Consider the following 27,037-nt stretch of genomic DNA (forward strand, 5'->3'; position numbering starts at 1 on the left):
ACACCAGCTGAACCTCAAAGATTGTTTCTGAAATGTTCTTTGCAATTAAGTTAAATAATGTGATTTCATTTTCTCTTTTTCAGTAGGAAGTGGATTTACAGACTATATCTAAAGAGTTTGTGTTAAAGCACCAAAAAATGTGCGAAGTTTACAGCTTATTTTTGTTTCAGCTTGCTCTTGAGGTACAATAATAGCTAACGTGGAGCCAATTTGTATCAGGGAGAAATACCTCAGAGCACCCTGTTGCTCCATGAACATACCCTCACTCCTCACTTCTGAGACTAGAGGTGCACATCTTCATATATCCATGTATAGACATAAAACGTGCCTTTGTCTAATTCCTACTTGATGTAGAATTAGCCTGTCATGTATCAACTTATCGCTGACCATGGATGTTCTCTAGAACATGAAGAATATCAAGACTGGTAGGGAATTAGCCTTGAAAATGTAAGCTATACCCACCTTCCAAGATCTTCCTGGAGTGAGACCAGGACAGGACCCCTGACACACCAAGAAAAAACTCAGCTTTCTTGTTTGGGGCACACAAGGTAAATAAAGTTCAACACACTCTCTCTCCTGGGTTTTTAAATTTTTTTCTATGGTAAAATATATATAACATGAAACTAGTATTATCATATATTTAGGTGTACGATTCAGTGCATTAAATACATTCACAATGGTTTTGTAACTATCACCACAATCAAGCTCCAGAACTTTCTCATCATCCCAAAAAGAAACTCTGCACCCATTAAACACTAAATCCCCATGTCCTCCTTCCCTCAGCCCCTAGTAACCTCTATTCTACTTCCTGTCTATGAATTTGTCTATTCTGGATACTTCATATAAGTGAAATCATACTGTGCTTGCCCTTTTGAGCTTCACTTAGTTAACTTAGCATGCTTTCAAGGTTCAATCCTGTGGCATAATGTATCAGAGTTTCATTCCTTTTTATCCAGGCTTAATAATATTGCATTGTGTGTATAAGCTACATTGTTTATCCATTCACCCTGTTTCCTCTTTTTTGCTATTGTGAATGATGTTGCTATGAACATTGGTGTGCAAATATCTGTTTGAATCATGTTTTCAGTTCTGTTGGGTATATATACCTAGGAGTGGAATTGTTGGGTCATATGCTGGTTCAATATTTTACTTTTTGAGGGAAGTCCAAACTGCTTTACACCATGACTGCACCACTTCACATTCTAAACCAGAAATGCACAAAGGTTCCAACTTACTGAAATCCTCAGTGACACTTACTATTTTCTCATTTTTAAAATAATAGCCACCCTAGTGGGTTTGCATTTTCCTGTGGCTTTAACATTGATTTTTGGGGGGGTAGGAGCCCTAGTTTCAAGTCCACCTCTGCCACATGCTCGCATTGTGAATCTGGATAAGCCATTTAACCTCTTCAGGCCTCAGTTTTCTCAGCTGTGAAAAGAGTCCAATAGTTCCTCCCACGCTTGATTCAGAGTAGGGAGCTATTAAGAAATATCATATTCAAAATTTCATTTTCCAGGTGTTTATTGTTGATATAGAAAAAAGTAAAACTGATTTTCATGACCTTGATTTCATCAAAATTTTTAAATTTATTTAATTTCTCATAGATTTAGATTTCTATGAATATAATTATACCCATTAGTAATGAGTTTTAGTTCTTTCTCTCAAATCTAGTGCCTTTTATTTCTTTTGCTTGACTCACTGAATAAGCTAGGGCCTCCAGTACAATGCTAATTAGAAGAAGTAGTAACAAGGAATCTTCTTATTCATCAACTCAAAGGGAAAGCCTTCAACATTTCACCATTAGGTATATTTGTTGCAAGTTTTGCAGTTAGTTATTAAATTAAGGAATTTCCCTTCTGTTTCTAGGCATTTTTTAAAAGCATGAAGGTATACTAATTCTACCAAGTGATTTTATCTGTATCTTTTGAAATGATCTTTTATGAAAATTACATTAATCACTTGTTCATGTTATTGCACCCTTAAATTGATGCAATAAACAGAATTGGTCATGATACATCATCCTATTTAAATTTCCTGAGTGCGTTTTACTAATATTTTACTGGAGACTTTTGGGTGTACTTTCAGGAGTGAGATTGAACTCTCATTAACATTTGCCATAATATCCTGGTCAGATTTTAGTATCAAAGGTATGGTAGCCTCATAAAACAAGCTGGAAAATGTACCTCCTTTTCTATTCTCTGAGTGAGTTTAATAGAATTGGATAGGGGTGACCTGTGAATCTAGAGTTATCTTTGGAGAAGGGCTTTTAATTATTCATTCAGTTTCTTCAATAGTTTAGACTATTTAGGGCTTTCTATATCTTCTTGTGACAATTTTGGTAATATGTGCTTTTCAAGGAATGTATTAACATAATCTAAATTAGCAGCATGAAATTGTTCACATTTTCTTATAACATTTTCAATGCGTCTAAGATCTATTTTTATTCTTGATATTAATTTCTATCTTTTATATTCTTGGTAAGTCTTACCAGTTATCAATTTTTTTAGTCTTTTCAAAAACATACTTTTTGCCATCTTGATCTTTATTCTGTTTATTTCATTATATTATTAACTTCTGCTCTCATTTCTATTATTTCACTTTTCTGTATTCTTTGGGTTTGATGATATTTTGTCACTTTTCAAGATGGTTGCTTAGATCATCTAATTTTTGCCTTTCCTCTTTCTTAATATGCTCATTTAAATCTATAAATGTCCCCATAACAATGACTTAACTACATAAAGTTTTTTTGTAATATTTTCTAACATTCAGCTCAAAACATTAACGTCCATTATGATTTCTTCTTTGTTTCATGGTTATTTAAAAGAGTATTTTTTATCTTTCCCAAGTATGGATTTTCTGGTTATATTCTGTTATTTTTTAGCTTAATGGCATGTGGTCAGAAAAACTACTCTGATTTCAATTTTTCTGAAATTTGTTGAAATATGTTTTATATTCCACTATATGGTTGACTTTTGTAAAAGTTCCTGGTGTTCTTGGTGTATTGTATTCTGAGGTACTGGGTTCACGTCTATATATGACAGTTAGGACTGTTAATCATATTAAGTGTTCTGTATCTTTTTTTAGAAATACGTATTAAAATTTCCCTCTGTGATTGCAGATTTTCCTGTTTTCCTTGTAATTCTGTCAACTTTTGTTTTGCAAAACATCTGGAAGATTGTTCTCTTAGGAATGTAGGGTGTTTACCGAGAGCCCCCTCCTTGGCAGGTCTCAAACGCCTACTCTTCCCCTTAGGCCCATGAGTATGTCAAAAGCACTGCTCTGTACTAACAAGTATCTGTTCAATTCTATGAATTTTCAAGCAAATGTTTCCATATTTTGTCCAGCTTTTCTAGTTGTCATCAGAGGGAGGATTTGTCCAAATACCTAGTGCTTTACTACCAAAGGAAGAAGTTCTAATTCTGTGGTTTTTAAACATGTATTTAGCCATGGAACCCCTTGTGAAATGAGCTTATATGGAAGGTAGAAACAAAAGATGTTGAGGTTAAAAAGTATTTGGGGATCCCAAAGCTTCCTAAGCAAGTCTAGGTACAGTGAAATATTCAACTGGCCCAAGAACAACAGCATTTTGGAAAAATATATATATGACCATCTGGGTTTATAAATCAGTTCTATTTGCGTAGTTAGGAGTCCACTGCTGAAAAATCACTTTGCACTTGGTGTGCTTATTAAATTATTATTTTCTAAGACTACAAGATTGAAGTCCACTCTCTTCTATGCAATAGGTGGAATAGGCCATATATACTTTAAAGCCTCTTACAAAATAATCTGCAGATCTTTGGTCAAGATAAACATGGCCCATAAACCTGACAGATGTTAGCTCTATTTTCTTTTTTTTTTAATTTCACAGATAAATCAGACAAGTATATATCTCCTCATAAAGTATTTAGTATACATCATACCTTAATATTTATATTAAGCATATTTATATTTAATTATATATTTATTTATATTGTATCTTTATATTTATACTTTATTAGCTATACTTCATAAACAAAACCTATTAATAACCATCAAATTAAGTGACTTCTACATATGAATTAAAATGCCAAGTTTCCTAATCTACAGGGGAAAGAAGATATGGCCACTTTTTCCAGGTTTTTAAGTTAATGTGACATTGGCTTTGGTTTTAATAGCAAGATATTAGGAGGACAAGTTTATTTCTCTCTCTTCCTTGTATTACTGCGCAGAAAAAATCCCATCAATGTAAACTTTCTGGCCTCTTGCCAGAAGTATGTTATCTGATTTGTGTATTTAAAAGAGGGACACAAGCCTGTTTGCTTGGTTCAGCTCTCTCTCTTTCTGAATCAGCCTATCTGCAGAAAGGACATGTTCTTACTCTGCTGCCAGTATTAATGGAGCTGCATTTCAAGGGCAGTGCTAGTGCAAGTTTTGGGTTGATAGAGCTCTGCTTTTGACTGCATGGGTACATTTAATGCTGGAATTTGATATAAGAAAACTCACTTGGCTCACATCTACACCCTGCCCCTCAATATAGCCTTTTCTCCATAACAAAGCTACATTATGATGATTATCTGTCCTTCTCGTATTTCTTTCTCACATAGTTCTGAACTTGGGCAGGAATGAAGTCATCACCATACTGGGGTCACACTGAGCACTTACTAGGAGTCCAGAACTCCAGATTCAAGAGTCAGGAATCTCTTCTGACTACCAAAAGGGGAAGAAAGTAAAAAGGCCTGAACAACTGTAAAGTATAACACCCTCTTCTAAAGTAACCTGGAAGACTCACCCTACTGTGCCTACCCACAAAAGTTACAGAATCTGTCAACAGAAAATGGGTTACAAAATCTGGAATCTGTAATTATAAAATCAGTAAAGAGTTTGAAACCATCTACCCAAAACTGGAATTTAAGGTTTACTAATCAGGCTCCCAGACTATCACTTCTGAAAGAGAAGTTTCTTCATTTATATGTTGTAATGTTGGCCATCTTTTGAAATCATATGGAGATATTAATGAAAATAATGTTTTATCTCAATAATTTGTTTCAAACCATTAAAACTGCAGAATATAGCTCTGATATTCATATACTTTAATGGCTAACTTTTCCTCTACCATTGCTGTGGTCAATCAGCTTCCGTTTGCAGGGAGAGAGTTCAAATAGGTTAAAAGTACTGCAACAGCATAATGACAGAATCCAAGACAAACAAAGATTAAAAACACATCTCAAACTTTCTGTGAAAAATAGCCTAAGCCATTCTGTTATTGCAGGTCAGGTTTGTAAAATCAGCTTTATTACACTCTGATCTTTTCAATAAACAGACCAATTTCTAGGTGTTTCAAAAAAAAAATACAAGTTATGGTGGTTCCGTTTTCCTCACTGTCTATGCAACTATTAGTTGAATCCTACCATCTTTTGACTATCAAATCGTTTTTCAAAGTCACAGTTTACTCTTCTATTCTGAGAAGTACAACTTATACATACTAAAAATAAAGTCACATGTTCATCTTTAATTCTTATAGGAACTATAATTGTGTTGAGAAGTGCTAAGGAGTATTTCTTGGTTACTCTGTAGTTTTGCAGCTTAAAAATTTATTTTTCATGTTTTAGAAAGCTATCTATTTTAACTAGACAATATTTCTAAAAATTCAAATTTTAAATAAAACTTAAAATTCACCTCCCACAGATTCGTTTGGTGATGAAAGGAATAGTGGAGGCATAATGAACAAGAAAAACTAAACCAAAGACTTCTTCTCAACTATATTAGGGTAAAGGATAAGTGTTGAAATATCCCTATTGGGGAAATAAACATTAAATTATTACCATTTTTGGATGCTCTTACTTGGCTTTTGAAAGAAAAAGCATATACACCAATAAATTTCATTTCCATGTAGGTTATTTCTGTCACCTTCAAATTTGTGATTGCTGTCCTTGTTCAGTCCTTTAAAGGTAAAGACTGTGCACATTAAAAGTATTTTGCCAATAACAGCATGTATGAATTTTCAGTCAACTTTTTCTCTAGCCACAGAAACAAAGAGAGACTTTCAATTTCAAACTGCATTGTGTCATTACTTTATATAAAACTCCCAGGACCTAGGAAATGTAAACAAGTACCTGGAATTACCCCAATCAGTGCCAATGCCTGAGAGTGATCCACTTGTGTCAGCTGCGTATTTGTAAACCACTAGCAGGCACTGTTTACAGAGCTCAACCAGGCGCTGGCAACACTGGAGCTGCAAAGGAGTCACCACCTCCGGGCTTTTACTGAAAATACTCTCCCAAGAGGATCTGTTGGCACAGAAACAGACATGACCTCACATGGATGTTTAAAATGGCAATCAGCTATATCACTTACCCAGCAACAAACCAATAAAGAAAAATAAAAATGGCCTCATATATTTACAGTGACTACAGATGGTTGGGAGGCATAAGTACAAATTCAGAAATTAAACTTTATGTCAAAAAAACTCAACAGTATAGGATTCACATACTATCTGTTTAGAAATTTTACTCACACCAACTGTGGGTAGCTAACAGGATGATTTCCCACCACTTCTTAAAAAACTGAGTTACTCTACATTAAAGTATTTATAAAATGCTGAGCTAATTTCTTAAAGGTTAGGTATCCTAGGAATTAGGGTTTTCTAGGAAGTTATATTTACACCTTTACATTAATAATGATCCCACCAAAGTATTAAGTTGCTGCGACTTAACTTGTGACCTCTCTGTGTTAAGAGAATCTAGTTTAATCCCTTGATTATGACCACCCCTTTCTAAATACTTGCAGATGTAATGATGCTCATATTCCTAGAGCACAGGTTTTGTATTTTAGAAATCATTACTTCGGTAAGTCCTGACCTACTGCAGTCCAAGAGACAGCGTCCTCTTTCCAGTGCACTCAGTGTACTCCAAAGCAAGCAGTAGTGTGTGCTTTCTTGATAAACTTTGTGTGTGTGTGCGCACACACACATGCGCACACATATATTTACAATTCCTAAGTTTACTATCATGGCTCAAACCAGGAAATACCTCACCACCACCAAGACAGAGAGAGAGAGAGAGAGAGAGAGAGAGAGAGAGAGAAAGAGAGAAAGAGAGAAAGAGAGAGAGAGAGAGAGAGAGGGAGACTTATTTCCTTAGTGTAAATGAATCTCTTTTCAAGCCTCAAGAGGAAAGTTTGGTTTGAGACTTTGTAATGGCTCAAGTCTCATTTTACATAAACCAATTCTTTTAACCCTCAGAGAGAAAAAAGAGTAGATTTTCAGGAAGAAAAAAAATAGTAAGGAAAATATCTTTCTGAAGAAATGTACTTCCCAATGGGAAATTCAAAGACTCCATTTCAATCTTGTGTGGATATTTGGTATCTTTGGAATTTTTAAAAAAATGCTTTAGAAACTCAGTAAAAGGTATTTTCCAGTAGAAAGGCTACTGTTTATTTTCAGGAGAAACATGGTCCCAAAAAGAAAGCATGGTAACAGTGAATGGCAGATTTTCTTAAAGAGAATAAGTTTCAAATGAATAGATTTAAAGGAATAAATTTTCTTCTATGTTCTGAGATGTTCAGGACTAAATATAATATTGTTTTTATATTGAAAAAGGAGTAAAAGTCATTTGTATTCAAGAAACAATAATATGCTAGTTAAATTAACTCTATATCTTAACTTATTCCTAAAGATAAGAAAAACTAGTATGATACATAAAGGTTTATATACATCTATATTGAGACAGATAGATAGATATAACCAGTTTACCTAATTTCACCAAGAAAAATACTGGAGAATGTTAATTAGAAAATATGCTTATAATTAATAAGTCTTAATCTCACAGGCCCTACATGTCTGGGCCTAGAGAAATAAAAATTTCATATAGATGTAAATATACACAAAAAAACCCCTGTGTTCTGTCTGCCTAGCACATATCTTTTCTGTCCAATGGGATTCTGAGTATTTCTACAGAAGTCTCCCTCGATCACCACCCCTCCCTCTAAATTTGGATATATTTTTACTTTGATCCTTTGGAGCCATATGAGTAGATCCACTGTTAGGTTTCCCATATCATGGTAATTTTTCTTTTCCTGACTTGGACGTAAGAGAGAACAAACAAAATGGAAGAACAGTAGAAGAGCTTCTCCTATAACACTAACTTGAAGTAACATTCTGGATAACATGCTAGTTATAATATGAGCAGCTTTTACTTCTCATTCTCTCATCCTCCTTAAATATTTAAACATAAAAATGTGAATCAAGGATGTTTACTATTTTTGGTGTGAATGTTCACAACAACCGACCAAAGACCACATTCTACTCTATTAATCCATATTTCACTGTCAGCACCCAGAACCCCTCATAGAGAAGAAAGGAAATGAATAGGACTTACATCTAGGCTAATGGTGCCTCCACACAAAGTAAACCTATCCTTCAAATGGAGTTTTTTAGAACTGTGTCCCCCACCACCTGGCATAGCTGAGTAAATGCCTCTATAACACTACAGTATCTCAATTTTCAATACTAACACAAAAAATTTTTAAGAAGGTGAAAGGATGTAGAAATAATTAAAAATCACTTTTTCACAGAATCCAGGGTCTTATCTGCCTGATTTCTGAACCTAAATTCCAAGGAAATGCGAAGGCCAAAAGCCATGAATTCCTGAAGAAATATTAAATGATTAAAAAGTTCTTTCTGGCATTCCCAAATCCTCAGAGAAATACGAAAGGAAACAACTTTAAATTACATTTTTCAGCATTATAACAATGAGATACAGTAGACTGAATACTTCTTGCAACAAAGTGGAGTTACTAATGAAATCCAGACTTGAGAAGCCTCATATTATCCAGTAATCCAGTAATTTTCACCCCCTTTCTCACTAAAACATTTAATAAAGCAGCTATCTAAAAAGCAAAACTGATTCATTTCTTTCTCCTTCTCTGGTAAAAGTTCTAATGGATGACTGAATGACCCAAAGTTAGATAGCAGAAAGGAGAAAGGAAAGTATAAAGAGAATTTGGACTATACCAACTGGATAATCATTTTCAACTAGGCAAATAATTCAGTCCAGAAGTAGACTGCTGCCTTGGAATAGTCCTTAAAATTTCTTGCCCTAGGATTCTAGAAAAACACCTTTTCTACAACAAACTGCCATGGAAATATATTTGGACTATATTTTTCCAGGATTTTATGCCTAACTGTGAAATACTCTTGGCTAAAGGATCCACACTACATTTTCTTCTTTGGGGTTGACATAGCAGTGGAGAGTTCACACTGAATGGAGAGCGGACTTTTCCAAACAATACCTTCCTTCTTCCGTACGACCCTCAGCCTCTTCCTCTTTTCTTTACCTGGCAAACTCCTATTCTTCTTCTTCCTGCAAATCTCAGCTGAAATGTTACTTTCCTTGTCCACCTTTCCTGAACTATCAGGCCTGAGTTTGAGTTCCACAGTACCTAGACTTGCCCACCCCTGATAGAATTTTAGTCATAGAATTCTAAAGGCTATTCCCTGGAGAGAACATATTCAGAATGCGGGGCATCCTAACACTCCCAGGCACTGCACATGATAAAAAGGGTCACTGAGCATGGGCTACAGCACCCTGGAAGTAAGAAAGAGGGATGAGGGTGTTTCCTATCTGCTGCATCAGTAAAACCCCTGGGCCAATTCTAGGGAAACCTACCACAAAGACATAGCAGTGGAGAGTTTACACTGAATGGAGAGAGGACTTTTCTGGTTTTGGTGTTTCTGGTTATGGACTGTGAATGGTTAATTTGTTTCATTTTTGAGATGCTGACAGGCAGAGGAATGAAACAAAGTGGCCCAGTGTTATTTGGACTATATTTTTCCCAGATTTTATACCTAACTGTGAAAGACAGCTGCATCTTTTATTAAAATCATTCCTTTAGAACTGAGTTAACAGTAGACTTTTACCTTGACTACTAGGTTGCTAGGTCAAAGGCTAAGGGATTATACACTGACTAGACATGAAAGTCATTCAAAGGCTAAGTAGAACTATTCTGGGTCCAAATTGAGAATCAAACACATATAACTATGTGACTTGATTAAATTGAGGAAGCCTAAGAAACCCATTTGTAGGGTTGCAAAGTAAAATTTGGTGTTAAACTCACCTCTACAAACCACCAAGTTTTTACAGAATTGGGTGGAGAATGGAGGCCAAAGTGAACTCCATGCTACAGTCTTGTTCCTCTTGCTCCACCTGCCCAGATACAATGAGCTGATTTGACTAATGCCATGGGACTTGCAGTAAAGCAGGCTTCACAGCCACTGGCAGTACTGCTTTGAGGGGAGTCAGTAAAACAGAGTTAAGAGTCTGGGCACTCAACTCAGACAACTTGGGTTTAGATCCAAGTTCACATGGTCACTATGAGAACTTGGGCAAGTTACATACTCTCTTTATGCTTCAAATTTTCTCACTATACAGTGAAAATAATAATAGCTTACTCAAAATATTGAAGTGGTGATTATAAGAGTATTTTATATGTGAAACAGTAGCAGGCATTTTGTAAGACTTCCATGAATGTTATTTATTCTTGTTATCATTACTAGTAGTAACAGATACCACCAGAGGAATGTGGGGGGTGGGGGGAGGAGCATTGTGTAAGGAAAAGAAAATGGTTTAGAGTCAAGTTTGAGTCTCTTACCAAAATCCTTAAGGGATGAGGAACCCTAGAAGCAAAGAAAAACCACTTTATGGGCCTCTTTGGGGATGGGCATTAGACAGTGTCTTATGGATTCAAAGTCACCAACACCAATTTAGCACATTATCTCACTACCTTTCATGGTGGAAAGCAGCTAGGATTCGTATACAGTGCTCCAACCAATGGAACAACAGGAAAAAACATTCCAATCATGAGTTTGGATTGATAGAACCTCTGTAGAGAGTCATCAACTAAGGGGCTGTGGAGTACAGTTCAATGTTTCACATAAATTCTGTTGAAATAATTCATAGCTAAGATTATTCTCAGATTTTATCACAACCCAGAGCACCTTAAATTCTCCATATTGGTGAAAGGTAGCTGAGGAAAAATATGGTAGAGAGAATAAGTTTGCAAATGACATGAATGAATCAATAATAGATGACTAGACTATTTAAACAGAGGACGTTCAGATCATTTCAGACTAGAATAGTCTGTTAAGGTTTTACAAAAAAGAGAATATAGTCTGGATTTTTACATAGGATATACATCATACAGAGAGGGGAATTGGAGGGGTGAGATTGGAGAAGGCAGCCTAATCAGATACTCAATGACATCAACAGTTCAGAGGAAGAAGGAACAAATTTTTAAGATATTTGAAAAATAGTGATTTTTTTTGGAGTGAGTTCAAGTAGGAGAGAATGATAAAGAAGACTGAAGATATAAGAAATAACCAGCATATCAGAGTCTTGCATCTCTAGGTAAGAAGTCTAAACTTTAAGGATAAATGAAGGAAATAACTACAGATTATAAGAAATGACCCTGACAGTAGGCTGGAAAAGGGACACAAAAAATTGGATGCAAAATGACTAGAAATCTATTAATTTCACCTAGCCCTTCTACCACAAAGGCTTCTCTTATCTGAAACCCTGTAATACCTTATCTGTGACACTTTTGTAATCATTAGTTTTGCATATATGTTGTATTTTGTCTAATAGAGACACAGAGATTATTGGTTGCAAACAGGAACTCTGGGGACAGACTCCCTAAGTTCAAATCTCAGTTGCACTAGGTCCTTAGCACATATCTATGCCTCAGTTTCCTGGTCTATAAAATGGAGATAATTATAGAACCTGCTTCAAATGAGGATTATATCCCTTAATATTTGTAAGGATTAAATCCCTTAATACTTGTAAACTGCTTAGAACAATGTCTGGCACATTATAAGTAGTCTTGTGTTTAGTGATACCATTTTTAAGTTTATCTGTATCAGATTTAACTTTGTATCTCCAGAAGTATCTAGCATAATAGTAAATACTTCAAAATTGTTAAGAACAATGAAAAACAATTTAGAGTAGACACAGTGGGAATGTGACATAAAGGCTAATGGGGACTTAGCAAATGACTGAATAAAGACGTGAAGGAGAAGGAAGATGGAGAAGCCCCTGAGATACGATTGGGGAATAACAGTGGGATTAAGGGAAGTCCAGAGAGGGAGCCATTTCTGAATAAAAGGGAGATATGGAATGTTTGATTTTAGATATCTGGAGGCTAAAGTGACAGTCACAACAGCTTTGGCAGGACTGAAATTCTGGAGAGGGGAAGATGAGCAGCCATTGATTTTGGAAGTCTGCTACATAAAGACAATAGCAGAACCTTAAGGAAATTGATTTGTAATTGAGATTTCTCATTAATTAAGATTACCTTCTCTCTACCAAATTCAAATTAGCTAGGTGTTTGTGTTCATATTCATTATCTCACCTACATCAGATTAACTGCTATAAATTATAGTTGAGTACTAAAAATTATATGTAGTAAAACATCCATATTTTAAGAGGCCATTAAAGAAATTGAACCATTTTATTGGACTACCTCTATAGCTAAATAGCAAAATATTAAAAATTACAATAATAAAAGATAAACTTAGAACTTACCCTGAATAACAGAAACAGTTCCACAGTCCTTGGCCGTGACTCCAGAGTAAATGATTAAAAACCCGGTTGAAAATCCGATATAAATTTACTTCCTCGACATCAGGTACTTTCCAGATATGTGGAAGAACTGTACGAATACTTTTTTTTACTATGTCCAAAACCTGATGGACAAACCAAAGTATTTCAAAATCCAGGTGTATATGGGTGTATCTAAAATTCAAAGATGGATATGCACACACGCACACACACACACTCACTAACTGAACAGCGGCACAGAGTAAGAACTCCATGAATAGATCGACACACTTATGAAACTTTGATATTGGTCATAGGGGGAAAATCAACTTAAAACAAAATTAAAATTAAATCAATAAATGGAGATTTTAAAATACTAATCTTTATGAAAAACAAAAGAAGTTGAATTCTCACTTTCCTCAATAAAATCAACTCAAAGGAACTAAGGTCTTAAGTTTAAGAAAATAAACCATTAAACATCTCCATGGAAAATACCAGTGAGAATCTTTTAGATCTGTAGTTAGAAAAAGATTACCTAAGTCACAAAAAAGTATGGACTATAAAAGATTAATAGACTCGATTATGTTAAAATTAAGAACTTCTGGACATCAAAAGATACCTTAAAAATATAGAAGATCAAGTTACAAACTGGGAAATATAATCAAAACATGTCCAACAAAAAATTAGTATCACGAATGTCTGATGAATGTCTAACAAATTGTTAACGTAAACACCAACTACTTAATTTAAAAATGGGCAAAAATACATAAACAGGAATTTCACAAAAGAGGTAATTATGCCCATAAACACATAGAGAAATTAAGACTATAATACTATATCATTTCATGTCCATTTAAATGACAAATATTAGAAGTCTGACAATACCAATGACTGAAGAGACAGGAGTCTAGAGGGTCTCTTAGACATTGGTGGAGGAGTACAAATTGGTGCAGTAACTCTGGAAAGACAGCCTGACATTATCTCCTTGAATTGAAAATGTGTATGCCCTGTGACCCAGCAATTTTATTCCTAACAGAAACTATCTCATAGGTTAAAAACATATATAAGAATGTTCAAACATTGTTCACAATTATAAACACCTGGAAACAACCTAACTCTCCATCAATGGGAGAATGAATAAAGAAGATAAGCAGTGATACACTTTTTCCTATGGGCTATTACACAGAAGTCAAAATGAGTGAAATTCAAAGACACACACAGCACAGAACATCTTGGTAATATAATGGTAAATTAAAAAATAATTCATATCAGAGATTACATACAGTATGAAACCTTTTAGTAGAACTGAGAGCTACTAAATTTTGAAAACACATTTTAGGAAAAGACATAAATATAGTAAGAATATATAAAGAAAAAAAAGCAAGAGACTGGTACCTTCTGAATTAAAGAAAATAGCAGCCTGAGACATGGGGAGCCAGTGGGTGGATGGGAGTCACTGGGTTAGGTAATAGGTTATTGCCAAAATCCTAGCTTTTATTTTTGTTCTTGAGTTCATAAATAGTATAATAGCCTTCAAAACACTAAAGTATCATGAAAAGAGGACTATAGAGAATCTAATTCTGGACAATTGAAATCCTTGATGTCCTAAAATTTTGTAAACCTCAAAAAGCTACCTTGTTTAATTCACATGTACTTAATACTTATACAAGGCAGGTATTTCCAATGAAGCTGTGCGGAAGAAATAAAAGTAAATACCTACAAATATAGTTACTCTAAGTTCGGTTCACCAAAGATGATTTTTCACTTTTTATTTACCTAATTAAAGGAACTACCTATAAATATGAGAACGAGAGTTGAAAAGAAAGGGACTGGCCAACATAATGCCTGAGTGAAGGTATGAGTTCTCTCAAGAGGCACAAACCTGCAGAGAGCTACAACCAAATAATGGTCATATATCAAGAAATGATATTAGTTATCTCTGACCAAGTCATATTTAAAATATACAGCTGTTTAAAAATCAATTTGATAAGAAAATTTCAAAACAACACATTATTTACAGAAGAATAACAGCCACAGCTTCTCACAATGAATTGTGTGAGCAGTGTCACACCATTCCTTCCTAGTCCATCTTCTTTCACTGTGAAATGCATGGAGTATTGCAAATTCTACAGCAGGTCAGGAGTGTGTCAGATGAAGGAAAGGAGATGGAGAAGAAATAAGGAAATCTGCAGTAAAGTACCTTGTTGAAGAAGTTGTCCCAGAGAAGCTCATTATGACAGACAATAATGCTAAGGAAATTTAAAATCTTGAATGTGAATTATTCACAGTAATACTGATATAATATGTGTATCAGGAATTAATCCATACCATTTGTTTTACAATTTTCACATAAACTATTAGTTTAACTCCGTATTTTTTAGTGTAGAAAGCAGTACTCATGACGGATGTGACTAGAAGTAAGTGATAAATTTAAATCATTTCACCTCTCAATATTCCTTTCTACTTCCTATGTATTAATGAGCAATAACAGGCCAAAAGTCATAATGCAGGAAGAATAAAAAACAGTAACTAAGATAACCCATAAACTGCTCTCAAGAATATGTGAGTTCTGTATAATAAATGAAATTAAACCACATTAACAATACCAGGAATCTTAACATTGCCTTAATTTCATATTCTATTATTAAGTAATTCTCCAACTTCAAAGTGAAAAAGCATTTGATAGTATGAGTTAGTCATTCACTGCTTTCTGAATGCATTTTAGGACAAAATGCACATGATGCATGAGAACCTAAGGGAAGGCGACAGTACGAGCTGCCTGATCTAGACCAGGTGCTGAGCCAGGCACGTTATCTAGAGGAGACTCTCCTGGCCACGGATCTGTAGATGCCGTATTCTTAACTCAGAGGGAATTTTAAAAGCATGATTATATTGTATCTTAGTCCACACAGGACTAAATGCAGCAACTTCATGAAGTGACCAAGGATTAAGAGTGGGGAATGCTTCTGCTCCACTCCTAATATTTCCTCCAACATGGAGATGAATAACTCTTCAGGCCTCTTGTGCCCCACCCAGCATCTAGGCCTGTGGAGTGATTTCCTAGATTGATGAGACTAGCATGCTCTAGGCTACCTGGCAAGGTCCCCCTCCTTTTCCAGAGCACTCCATGGGGCACATGCATTCTCCTCTCCTCTTTGCCTCCATTTCTAAAGGGGCATCCCCAGAGACACAGATCCTGGGGAGAGCAGTGGGTTAGAGAAACCTGAAGTTTGGAGACAAGGGCATGCAAACCAAGGGAACAAAGACCCAAATCCCTCCTCTTTTCTCTGAGCTTTCACATAAGCTCTTTTCTCTGCTTGAAACTATCTTTCCCTATCTGTTCACCTAGTGAACTTCTTCAGGGAGAACTTAACCTGCCACTAAACTACTGTATGATCCTTCAATGCCCAGGTCTTCCCCTATTAATAATTGTCTCACTTTATTTTAATTTCCCATTTAATTAAAGAAACTGTTACCTACATAAAGGGAGGAATTATCCCCATCTTGGTAAAAACTCATCATGTCCTCAAGGCTCAAGTCAGGTCTAGCACTCAGTAGTTGTCTTAGTGAAATTGTTCCTTGCAACAAAGTGAAACCTATGCAGAGAAGGTAAAAATCAGAGCTACACTTTTTGAAGGCTTACTATGGACCAAACACTGTTCTAAGCACTTTCACATACAGTAACTCATTGAATCTTCAAAACAAAAACATAAAGCAGATACAGCTGGTTCATAGTCCCTTTGCAAAAATTGTGAGGCTAGTTCCATAATCATGCACATAACCATTTCTGTAGGAAAACATGTGAATATTCAAACCAAGAGACAGACAAAAATAACACAACTTCCTGTCAGGCCATCATTTGTCATCCAGAGTTCAGTCGGGTGAGGTTTTGCTGCCTAATGGTCATGAAAATGTTTGCTTTTGAAAGCATGTGGGATCTCATTTTATGGATAAGAACTCATGCACAGAGCAGATAAGTAATTTACCTAAGACCCAGGCCCTCCAACACCCCTCAAGGCCAAGGAGTAGGGACTACCATTGCTTAAAATGCTGTGTAGATGGGGAGACAATACCTGCATGTTCAGCAGAAAATTTTAGAAAGGCAGAAAGCAGGCAAGCAAGAAATCAGACTGGGATGAGGTAAATTAGTGCCAGTGCTGTTTGTAATGCTATTTTAGATTTCTGGGTGGTTTGGGAAAATGGATGGAAGATAATTTGTGAAACTCAGAAACAAAATGGTCAGCAAGGTGCCCTTTGTGTTTATCTGTGGACTCAAGTGAGGCTGACTTATGGAATATAGGTGTCCATTTCCTGACACTGTGACTTTTAAAAGCAACCTGATGCAACATTAAGCTCTCCAAGGAAAAAAATTAATAAACGGGAGAGTCAATCAATGAAAACATTAATAAAATGAAAAGATTTGTCTTTTATATATGAAATATAGCACATTGGAAGGCATAAAGCACACAAATTTATATTTTGCAAGAACATACAGATGTTGAATGACAAACTGCTCCATATGGATAAACAGTTGGTCCTAAATTAAAATAATGGCATGAGGTGAGGGAGGTTTAGAAATAACATTAAAATCACTACATGTTGTACTAATGATGCATGCTGCAGCCATGGCTATAGGGTAAAGGCATCTCTGCTGATGCAAAATGAACAGCTCTGTACAGCATCATGTCAGCCCAAATGAAAAAAGAGATGGAAAACAATAACATCAAAACAAAATGCATGCAGAAGCATTTACAGTAGGTATGAAAAAGAAGTTGTGATTTAGAGAAGAAATACTTCCTAATACGGATCTTGGAGAACCCTAAAATAAATGCAAATATAGTACAACCTTAATTTCACTACTTCTTTCTCTTCATCCTCTAGTCTTAGTTTATTCCTGGGTATCACACCAGAGGATAAGCTTTTCAGCAAACTTGGCATTCTTCACAGCCCACCAGCACTGCAATGTTTTCATACTTCATATATATTCCTTACAAACTATATAGGCAGCTGATTCTTGGCAGAAAGATGAATTATGTAACTGGAGTTACCATGACATGATATTAAATAAGATTAGCTGTTTTCATTTTCACCTGGTGAGAATTCTTTTCAGTATTTAATTCCTAAATCCTTGACCTTTAAAGTTTACAGCCATTAAGGAAATTTTGAAATGAGGCATGTGGAAGAGTTTGTGTGTGTGGCATTCTAATCTTCGAGTTTTACAACATTCTAATGAGCAGCCAGTGAATGCTTTGATCCTGGAACAGAAATGACATACGTATTTCAACAATGGTCTCTAAATGGAATTAAGAGATTTAAATGAGATTCTTATGTTATTCCATACCTAGAATAATGTTTGGAACATTGTAGACTCTCAATTAATTTTGAATATTAATTGTTTGAATTAACTGTTGTTTGAATAAGCAAATAAATAAATGAATAAACACCTTTCAAATCCCCATTAGTGCTTAGCATAATTCTTGTACAAAATTGGCAACCAACAAATGTTTGTTAAATTAAACTGCATCACACACAGCCTTTGTGGTAGCCATGGAGACATGTCATTTGAATCAACTTGATTCCAAGAGTGTCATTAGCTGACAGCCTCTCTTCAGGATCCACTGCAAAATTCAAGCGAAGCTTATGCTCTTCCCCAATTGCTCCCAGTCAAGAATTGAGCATAGGTGGGACACCAGAAAAGGGCGACTTCTGCCTGGTACAATCTCTCTAAATGGCAATCTTTGTTCTGGGTTCCCCATCCGCCTGACAGAGCTTTCTCAGAATTTCACTAAAGTCTGAGTTTCTGCCTCCCCAGCCCTCCTGTCTTCCATACACAGTCTGAAGGCTCTTCCTACCTACTCAAACTCCCTCTTCCCCTTTGTCTTTCTTAATTGGATGCTTTATAAAGCATCTGATTTCTAGCTTTATAAAGCAATAGCACAAATTTCAAATAGTCAAATAAATGGTTAGTATGTTATAACCCAACAGACACTATTTTATACCTCATTTCTCCATGTTCTACATAAAATAATTTTACACGTGAAGAAATCCTAGTACAATAGTTCCCACTAATCTGAAGCCTCACTTTCCATGGTCTCAGTTACCCACAGTTTCAGTTAACCCTGGTCTGGAAGCAGATGAGCCTTCTGAGATGTCATCAGAAGGTCAATAGTAGCCTAATGCGGTCACAGTGCCTATGTCATTCACCTCACTTCATCTCATCACATGGGCATTTTATCATCTCACATCACAAGAAGAAGGGTGAGTACAGCACAATCAAATACACAGAACCCATTCACATAATCTTTATTGCAGTATATTGCTATAACTGTTCTATTTTATTATTAGTTACTGTTAATGTCCTACTGTACCTAATTTATAAATTAAACCTCATCATAGGTATATATGTAGAGGAAAAAAACATAGTATTCACAGGGTTTCATACTATCCATAGTTTAAGGCATCCACTGGGGGTCTTGAATCATATCCCCTGTGGATAAGGGGGTGAATGCTGTAAAATAAAGTCCACTGAGGAACAGCCTGACATGAGCCTTAGTAAGAAAAATAATCAGCCTGCATTTTACATGTCCTATGACTAGGACACCGAATTTCATCTCCTCACAAGAACTCTCCCATACTTAATGTTACAAATCACAGAGAAGTTCTGAGAAGCCCCTGCCCCAAATAAAGAGCAGGTGGTATGGAACCCAAGTCCATGTGACCACAAGCCCAGTAGCTCTTTCCTCTACCTAAACTGCCCCTTTAGTTTAATACTAACATATAAAACTTAAAAATAATTTTTCAATGCACTGTTCAACTCATTATTATATTGGCTCTCCTGTCAAGAAAAAAATATTTCACTCATTCTCTTATCCCACTTTACCTCTGATTTCATCCTAAATAAACAAAGGAGGGAAGAGATGAAGAAAAAGAATGTATGTATATATATTTACTTATATATTATAAATATTTATATATAATATGCTGTTGACTCTTTAACAACATGGGGTAGGGGTACTGACAACCACCCAGCACAGTCAAAAATCTATGTATACAGGAGGATCACGAGAAGATGGTGGGGTGAGTAGTTCAGTGCAAATCTCCTCCCAAAAACATATGTATTTATGAAAATACAATAAATACAACTATTCCTAAAAGAGACAACAGTGGATGCAGTACAACAGCCAGGATGCATCTACATCTGCGAGAACTCAACATCACACGAAGGGGGTAAGATACAAGCCACAGCCAGGCAGGACCCAAACGCTCCCCCACCCCAGAACCTGGTGGGAAGAAAAGAGTCAGAACGGGGAGGGAATGAAAGCCCAGGACTGCTAAACAACCAGGTCTAGAAATCCACACCTGGAGCACAGACACAAGGTGCACAGGGTGCTGGATATTAGAGAAAGGGAAAAGCAAAACCTGCAGGCAGGTCCCCGCAACCGGTGCCCCTGAGACAAAAGAAAAGCGAGTGCTTTTTGCAAGTCTTAAAGAGACAGGGACCCCACAACTGGACAAAGTCATCCCGGCACACATAGCCAGCAGCGGGGAGTCCCAGGGAACTTTAAGCACCCTAAACCCCTGGGCAGCAGCGCAGCTCTGAAGACCCTTACAGCACTAAGCAGCCTGCCAGTCATTCCCCCAACTGGCACAGACCCCGACATACCGGCCCAGTAGTGGGAGAGCGCCAGTGCGCACCGGGGGCGGCAGCACCAGAGGGGACCAGGAACAGCCCACGTGCGCCGGTGGGGCCAGAGGAAACCAGGAGCGGCTCATGCAAGCCCGCCACAGCGGAGACCGAACAGCCCGGGAGAGGCCCGCGCACACCGGCGGCAGTGGCACCAGAGGATCCCGGGAGAGTCCGAGTGGGAGAGGCCCACATGCACCTGCAGCGGTGCCAGAGGGAGCAGCCGCAATCCCAGCAGCCGACCAGAATCCCAGCCCGACGCACAGCCACCCAGGCCAGACCGAAAGGCCGCTGCTGGTACACAGCTGCCCAGCAGGGACGCCGCTATTGCGGAGGAGCACACCTGGCATGCCTGCCACTCCCCGCAGGACTCCGCGCTGCTCTGACGGAGACCCCGTCCACAGCAGCTTAGGGAATTAACCCAGTGGCTCCTCCAGGAGTGCGGGTAACCGACACAGGCAGCGGAGAAGGGCAAGGCATCCAGCAAGCAGGAAAGGACTTTCTTCTCCCAGCTGACACACCCGCAACCTGCCTACAGCCACCACTATCAGCATGAAAACACAAAAAAATTTAGTCCAGTCCAAGATAGTTCAGATAACACCTGAGAGAGGATCTTCAGAGACAGACCTAATCAGTCTCCCCGAAAAAGACTTCAAAATAAAAATCGTAAACATGCTGACAGAGATGCAAAGAAATATACAAGAGCTAAGGGATGATGTCCAGAGGGAGATTACAGAAATGAAACAATCTCTGGAAGGATTTATAAGCAGAATGGATAAGATGCAAGAGGCCATTGATGGAATAGAAACCATAGAACAGGAACGAATAGAAGCTGACGCAGAGAGAGAAAAAGGATCTCCAGGAATGAAACAATATTAAGAGAACTGTGTGACCAATCCAAAAGGAACAATATCTGCATTATAGGGGTACCAGAAAAAGAAGAGAGAGAAAAAGGGATAGAAAGTGTCTTTGAAGAAAAAATTGCTGAGAACTTTCCCAAACGGGGGTGGGGGGGGGAGGAAATAGTTGCACAGACCATGGAAGCACACAGGACTCCCAACAGAAGGGACCCAAAGAGGACAACACCAAGACACATAATAATTATAATGGCAAAGATCAAGGGCAAGGACAGAGTATTAAAGGCAGCCAGAGAGAGAAAAAAGGTCACCTACAAAGGAAAACCCATCAGGCTATCATCAGACTTCTCAACAGAAACCTTACAGGCCAGAAGAGAATGGCATGATATATTTAATGCAATGAAACAGAAGGACCTTGAACCAAGGATACTGTATCCAGCACGATTATCATTTAAATATGTAGGAGGGACTAAACAATTCCCAGACAAGCAAAAGTTGAGGGAATTTGCCTCCCACAAACCACTTCTACAGGGTGTTTTAGAGGGACTGCTCTAGATGGGAGCACTCCTAAAAAGAGCACAGAACAAAACACCCAGCATATGAAGAATGGAGGAGGATGAATAAGAAGGGAGAGAAATAATCATCAGATACTGTTTAGAATAGCTCAATAAGGGAGTTAAGTTAGACAGTAAGATAGTAAAGAAGCTAACCTTGAACCTTGAATCTAAAGCCTGCAATGGCAATAAGTACATATCTTTCAATAATCACCCTAAATGTAAATGGACTGAATGCACCAATCAAAAGACACAGACTAATAGAATGGATAAAAAAGCAAGATCCATCTATATGCTGCTTACAAGAGACTCACCTCAAACCCAAAGACATGCACAGATTAAAAGTCAAGGGGTAGGAAAATATATTTCATGCAAACAACAGGGAGAAAAAAGCAGGTGTTGGAATACTAGTATCAGACAAAATAGACTTCAAAACAAAGAAAGTAACAAAAGATAAAGAAGGACATTACATAATGATAAAGGGCTCAGTCCAACAACAGGATATAACCATTATAAACTTATATGCACCCAATACAGGAGCACCAATATATGTGAAACAAATACTAGCAGAATTAAAGGAGGAAATAGAATGCAATGCACTCATTTTGGGAGACTTTAACACACCACTCACTCCAAAGGACAGATCCACCAGACAGAAAATAAGTAAGGACACAGAGGCACTGAAAAACACACTAGAACAGATGGACCTAATAGACATCTATAGAACTCTACATCCAAAAGCAACAGGATACACATTCTTCTCAAGTGCACATGGAACATTCTCCAGAATAGACCACATCCTAGGCCACAAAAAGAGCCTCAGTAAACTCCAAAAGATTGAAATCCTACCAACCAACTTTTCAGACCACAAAGGTATAAAACTAGATATAAATTGTACAAAGAAAGCAAAAAGGCTCACAAACACATGGAGGCTTAACAACATGCTCCTAAATAATCAATGGATCAATGACCAAATTAAAATGGAGATTCAGCAATACATGGAAACAAATGACAATGACAACACAAAGCCCCAACTTTTGTGGGATGCAGCAAAAGCACTCTTAAGAGGAAAGTATATAGCAATCCAGGCATATTTAAAGAAGGAAGAACAATCCCAAATGAATAGTCTAATGTCACAATTATCGAAATTGGAAAAAGAAGAACAAATGAGGCCTAAGGTCAGCAGACGGAGGGACATAATAATGATCAGAGAAGAAATAAATATAATTGAGAAGAATAAAACAATAGAAAAAATCAATGAAACCAAAAGCTGGTCCTTTGAGAAAATTAACAGAATAGATAAGCCTATAGCCAGACTTATTAAGAGAAAAAGAGAGTCAACACACATCAACAGAATCAGAAAAGAGAAAGGAAAAAATCACAACAGACCCCACAGAAATACAAAGAATTAGTAGAGAACACTTAGAAAACCTATATGCTAACAAGCTGGAAAACCTAGGAGAAATGGACAACTTCCTAGAAAAATACAACCTTCAAAGGCTGACCCAGAAAGAAACAGAAAATCTAAACAGACCAATTACCAGCAACAAAATTGAAGTGGTAATCAAAAAACTACCCAAGAAAAAAACCCCCGGGCCACATGGATTTACCTCGGAATTTTATCAGACACACAGAGAAGACATGATACCCATTCTCCTTAAAGTTTTCCAAAAAATAGAAGAGGAGGGAATACTCCCAAACTCATTCTATGAAGCCAACATCACCCTAATACCAAAACCAGGCAATGACCCCACCAAAAAAAAAAAACTACAGACCAATATCCCTGATGAACGTAGATGCAAAAATACTCAACAAAATATTAGCAAACCGAATTCAAAAATACATTAAGAGGATCATACACCATGACCAAGTGGGATTCATCCCAGGAATGCAAGGATGGTACAACATTCAAAAATCCATCAACATCATCCACCACATCAACAAAAAGAAGGACAAAAACCACATGATCATCTCCATAGATGTTGAAAAAGCATTCGACAAAATTCAACATACATTCATGATAAAAACTCTCAACAAAATGGGCACAGAGGGCGAGGACCTCAACATAATAAGGGCCATATATGATAAACCCACAGCTAACATCACACTGAACCACGAGAGGCTGAAAGCTTTTCCTCTGAGATTGAGAACAAGATGGATGCCCACTCTCCCCACTGTTATTCCACATAGAACTGGAGGTCCTAGCCATGGCAATTAGACAAAATGAAGAAATACAAGGAATCCAGATTGGTAAAGAAGAAGTCAAACTGTCACTATTTGCAGATGACATGATATTGTACTTAAAAAACACTAAAGACTCCACTCCAAAACTACTAGAACTAATACCAGAATTCAGTAAAGTTGCCAGATACAAAATTAACACAAAGAAATCTGTGGCCTTCCTATACACTAACAATGAACTAATAGAAGGAGAAATCAGGAAAACAATTCCATTCACAATAGCATCAAAAAGAATAAAATACCTAGGAATAAACCTAACCAAGGAAGTGAAAGACCTATACCCTGAAAGCTACAAGACATTCTTAAGAGAAATTAAAGAGGACACTAACAAATGGAAACTCATCCCATGCTCCTGGCTAGGAAGAATTAATATAATCAAAATGGCCATCTTGCCCAAAGCAATATACAGATTTGATGCAATCCCTATCAAATTACCAACAGCATTGTTCAATGAACTGGAACAAATAGTTCAAAAATTCATATGGAACCACCAAAGGCCCTGAATAGCCAAAGCAATCCTGAGAAGGAAGAATAAAGTGGGAGGGATCTCACTACCCAACTTTAAGCTCTACTACAAAGCCACCGTAATCAAGACAATCTGGTATTGGCACAAGAACAGAGCCACAGACCAGTGGAACAGAATAGAGACTCCAAGCATTAACCCAGACATATATGGCCAATTAACATATGATAAAGGAGCCATGGACATACAATGGGGAAATGACAGTCTCTTCAACAGTTGGTGTTGGCAAAACTGGACAGCTACATGTAAAAGAATGAAACTGGATCACTGTCTAACCCCACACACAAAAGTAAATTCAAAATGGATCAAAGACCTCAATATAAGTCATGAAACCATAAAACTCTTAGAAAAAAACATAGGCAAAAATCTCATGGACATAAACATGAATGACTTCTTCATGAATGTATCTCGCCGGACAAGGGAAACAAAAGCAAAAATGAACAAGTGGGACTGTATCAGGCTAAAAAGCTTCTGTACAGCAAAGGACACCATCAATAGAACAAAATGGTATCCTACAGTATGGGAGAATATATTCATAAATGAAAGATCTGATAAAGGGTTGACATTCAAAATATATAAAGAGCTCATGCATCTCAACAAACAAAAGGTAAATAATACAATTATAAAATGGGCAGAGCATCTGAACAAACACTTCTTCAAAGAAGAAATTCAGATGGCCAACAGACACATGAAAAGATGTTCCACTTCGCTAGTCATCAGAGAAATGCAAATTAAAACTACAATGAGATATCATCTCACACCAGTCAGGATGGCCACCATCCAAAAGACAAACACCACCAAATACTGGTGACGATGTGGAGAAAGGGGAACCCTCCTACACTGCTGGTGGGAATGTAAATTAGTTCAACCATTGTGGAAAACAGCATGGAGGTTCCTCAGAATGCTCAAAATAGAAATACCATTTGACCCAGGATTTCCACTTCTAGGAATTTACCCTAAGAATGCAGCACTCCAGTTTGAAAAAGACAGATGCACCCCTATGTTTATCACTGCACTATTTACAATAGCCAAGATATGGAAGCAACCTAAATGTCCATCAGTAGATGAATGGATAAAGAAGATGTGGTACATATACACAATGGAATATTACTCAGCCATAAGAAAAAAACAGATCCTAACATTTGCAACAACATGGATGGAGCTAGAGGGTATTATGCTCAGTGAAATAAGCCAGGCGGAGAAAGACAAGTACCAAATGATTTCACTCATATGTGGAGTATAAGAACAAAGGAAAACTGAAGGAACAAAACAGCAGCAGAATCACAGAACCCAAGAATGGACTAACAGTTACCAAAGGGAAAGGGATTGGGGAAGATGGGTGGTAAGAGAGGGATAAGGGCGGGGAAAAAGAAAGGGGGCATTACGATTAGCATGTATAGGGTGGGGGGTGGGCACAGGGAGGGCTGTGCAACACAGAGAAGACAAGTAGTGATTTTACAGCATCTTACTATGCTGATGGACAGTCACTGTGAAGGGGTATGTGGGGGGGACTTGGTGAAGGGGGGAGCCTAGTAAACATAATGTTCTTCATGTAATTGTAGATTAATGATACCAAAATAAAATTTAAAAATTGCAAAAAAAAAAAATCTATGTATACATAACTTTGACTCCCCTAAAACTTTACTAATACCCTAGTGTTGACCAGAAGTCTTATTGATAACATGAACAGTCAATTAACACACACTTTGTATGTTATTATGTAGTATACATTTATACATATTATGCAATTTTGTATGTATTATATAGTGTATTCTTACAATAAAGTAAGCTAGAGGAAATGAAGTGCTATTTCCAAATTGTCACAAATCTCCAAAAACATTTTCCAATATACTTAGTGAGAAAAACCTGTGCATGAGAGTGGACCCACACAGTTCAAACCCTTACTGTTCAAGGGTTAACTGTATATAAATAAACTGTATATAAATAATGTATTTAAGCTTACCTCAGTGATTATTTCCACAATATATCCCCATACTTTTCCTATCTGGGGTGAAATTTAAGTATTGCACTTAATTAATTCTGATGCTATTGATTAGGTGGACAAAATGTAAAAAAAAAAAAAAAATCCCAACAAAAAAAGTTTTTGTTTACATGAGAGCTCAAGACCTCCAGGCTGGCTGGCTGGCTGGCTGACTTGTATTCATGCTGCATTTGTTATGCTTCTGTTGGTAAGCATGGGTGAAAGAACCAATACGTTTGGTAGGGTTAATTTTGCCACCACCAAACTGAAAATTTTACAAAAATTTGTTTCCTTATTACTCAAGTAACGACTCATGGGTAAGAGCTCTTATGATGAGGGGCAGGACGTCTTCGCAGAAACAGTGCTGCGGAAAGCTGCCCTCTGCTTCTCTTCCCAGGAGTGCCCCACCCTCCACTGTGTACCTGAGAAATGAGAGTCTGTTCTGGAAAAGTCTCTTGAAGAGCAAAACTGTTGTGAAAAGAAAAGGAAACACAGTGATCATGACAACAGCAAGAAAAAAATGCTACAACTAAGTTGCACGTATGTAAATCCTGGGCTTCCTTCCCCTTCTCATCATAGGGAATATAGGCCTGGCACCCTCAGCCACCTTTCAGGACCTCAATGAAAG

General features: G+C 37.1%; 1 protein-coding gene across 9 annotated transcripts in view; it reads right to left on the minus strand.

Moving 5' to 3' along the window:
* TTLL7 (tubulin tyrosine ligase like 7) overlaps positions 1–27,037 on the minus strand; it is a 146,972-nt gene that overhangs the window by 6,639 nt on the left and 113,296 nt on the right. For 7 of the 9 annotated variants that reach the window (XM_073234199.1, XM_073234195.1, XM_073234198.1 and 4 more), the window contains 4 exons: positions 26,832–26,877; positions 16,050–16,165; positions 12,555–12,715; positions 6,093–6,266 (listed from right to left, as the gene is read on the minus strand). In XM_073234199.1, coding sequence (XP_073090300.1) covers positions 6,093–6,266; positions 12,555–12,715; positions 16,050–16,165; positions 26,832–26,877 — 497 coding nt within the window. The remainder of the gene's footprint in view (positions 1–6,092; positions 6,267–12,554; positions 12,716–16,049; positions 16,166–26,831; positions 26,878–27,037) is intronic. The other 2 variants (XM_073234200.1, XM_017678315.3) reach the window with 1 other exon arrangement.

This window comes from Manis javanica, chromosome 4 (genome assembly GCF_040802235.1).
Source record: "Manis javanica isolate MJ-LG chromosome 4, MJ_LKY, whole genome shotgun sequence".
In the NCBI taxonomy this organism is placed as follows: domain Eukaryota; kingdom Metazoa; phylum Chordata; class Mammalia; order Pholidota; family Manidae; genus Manis; species Manis javanica.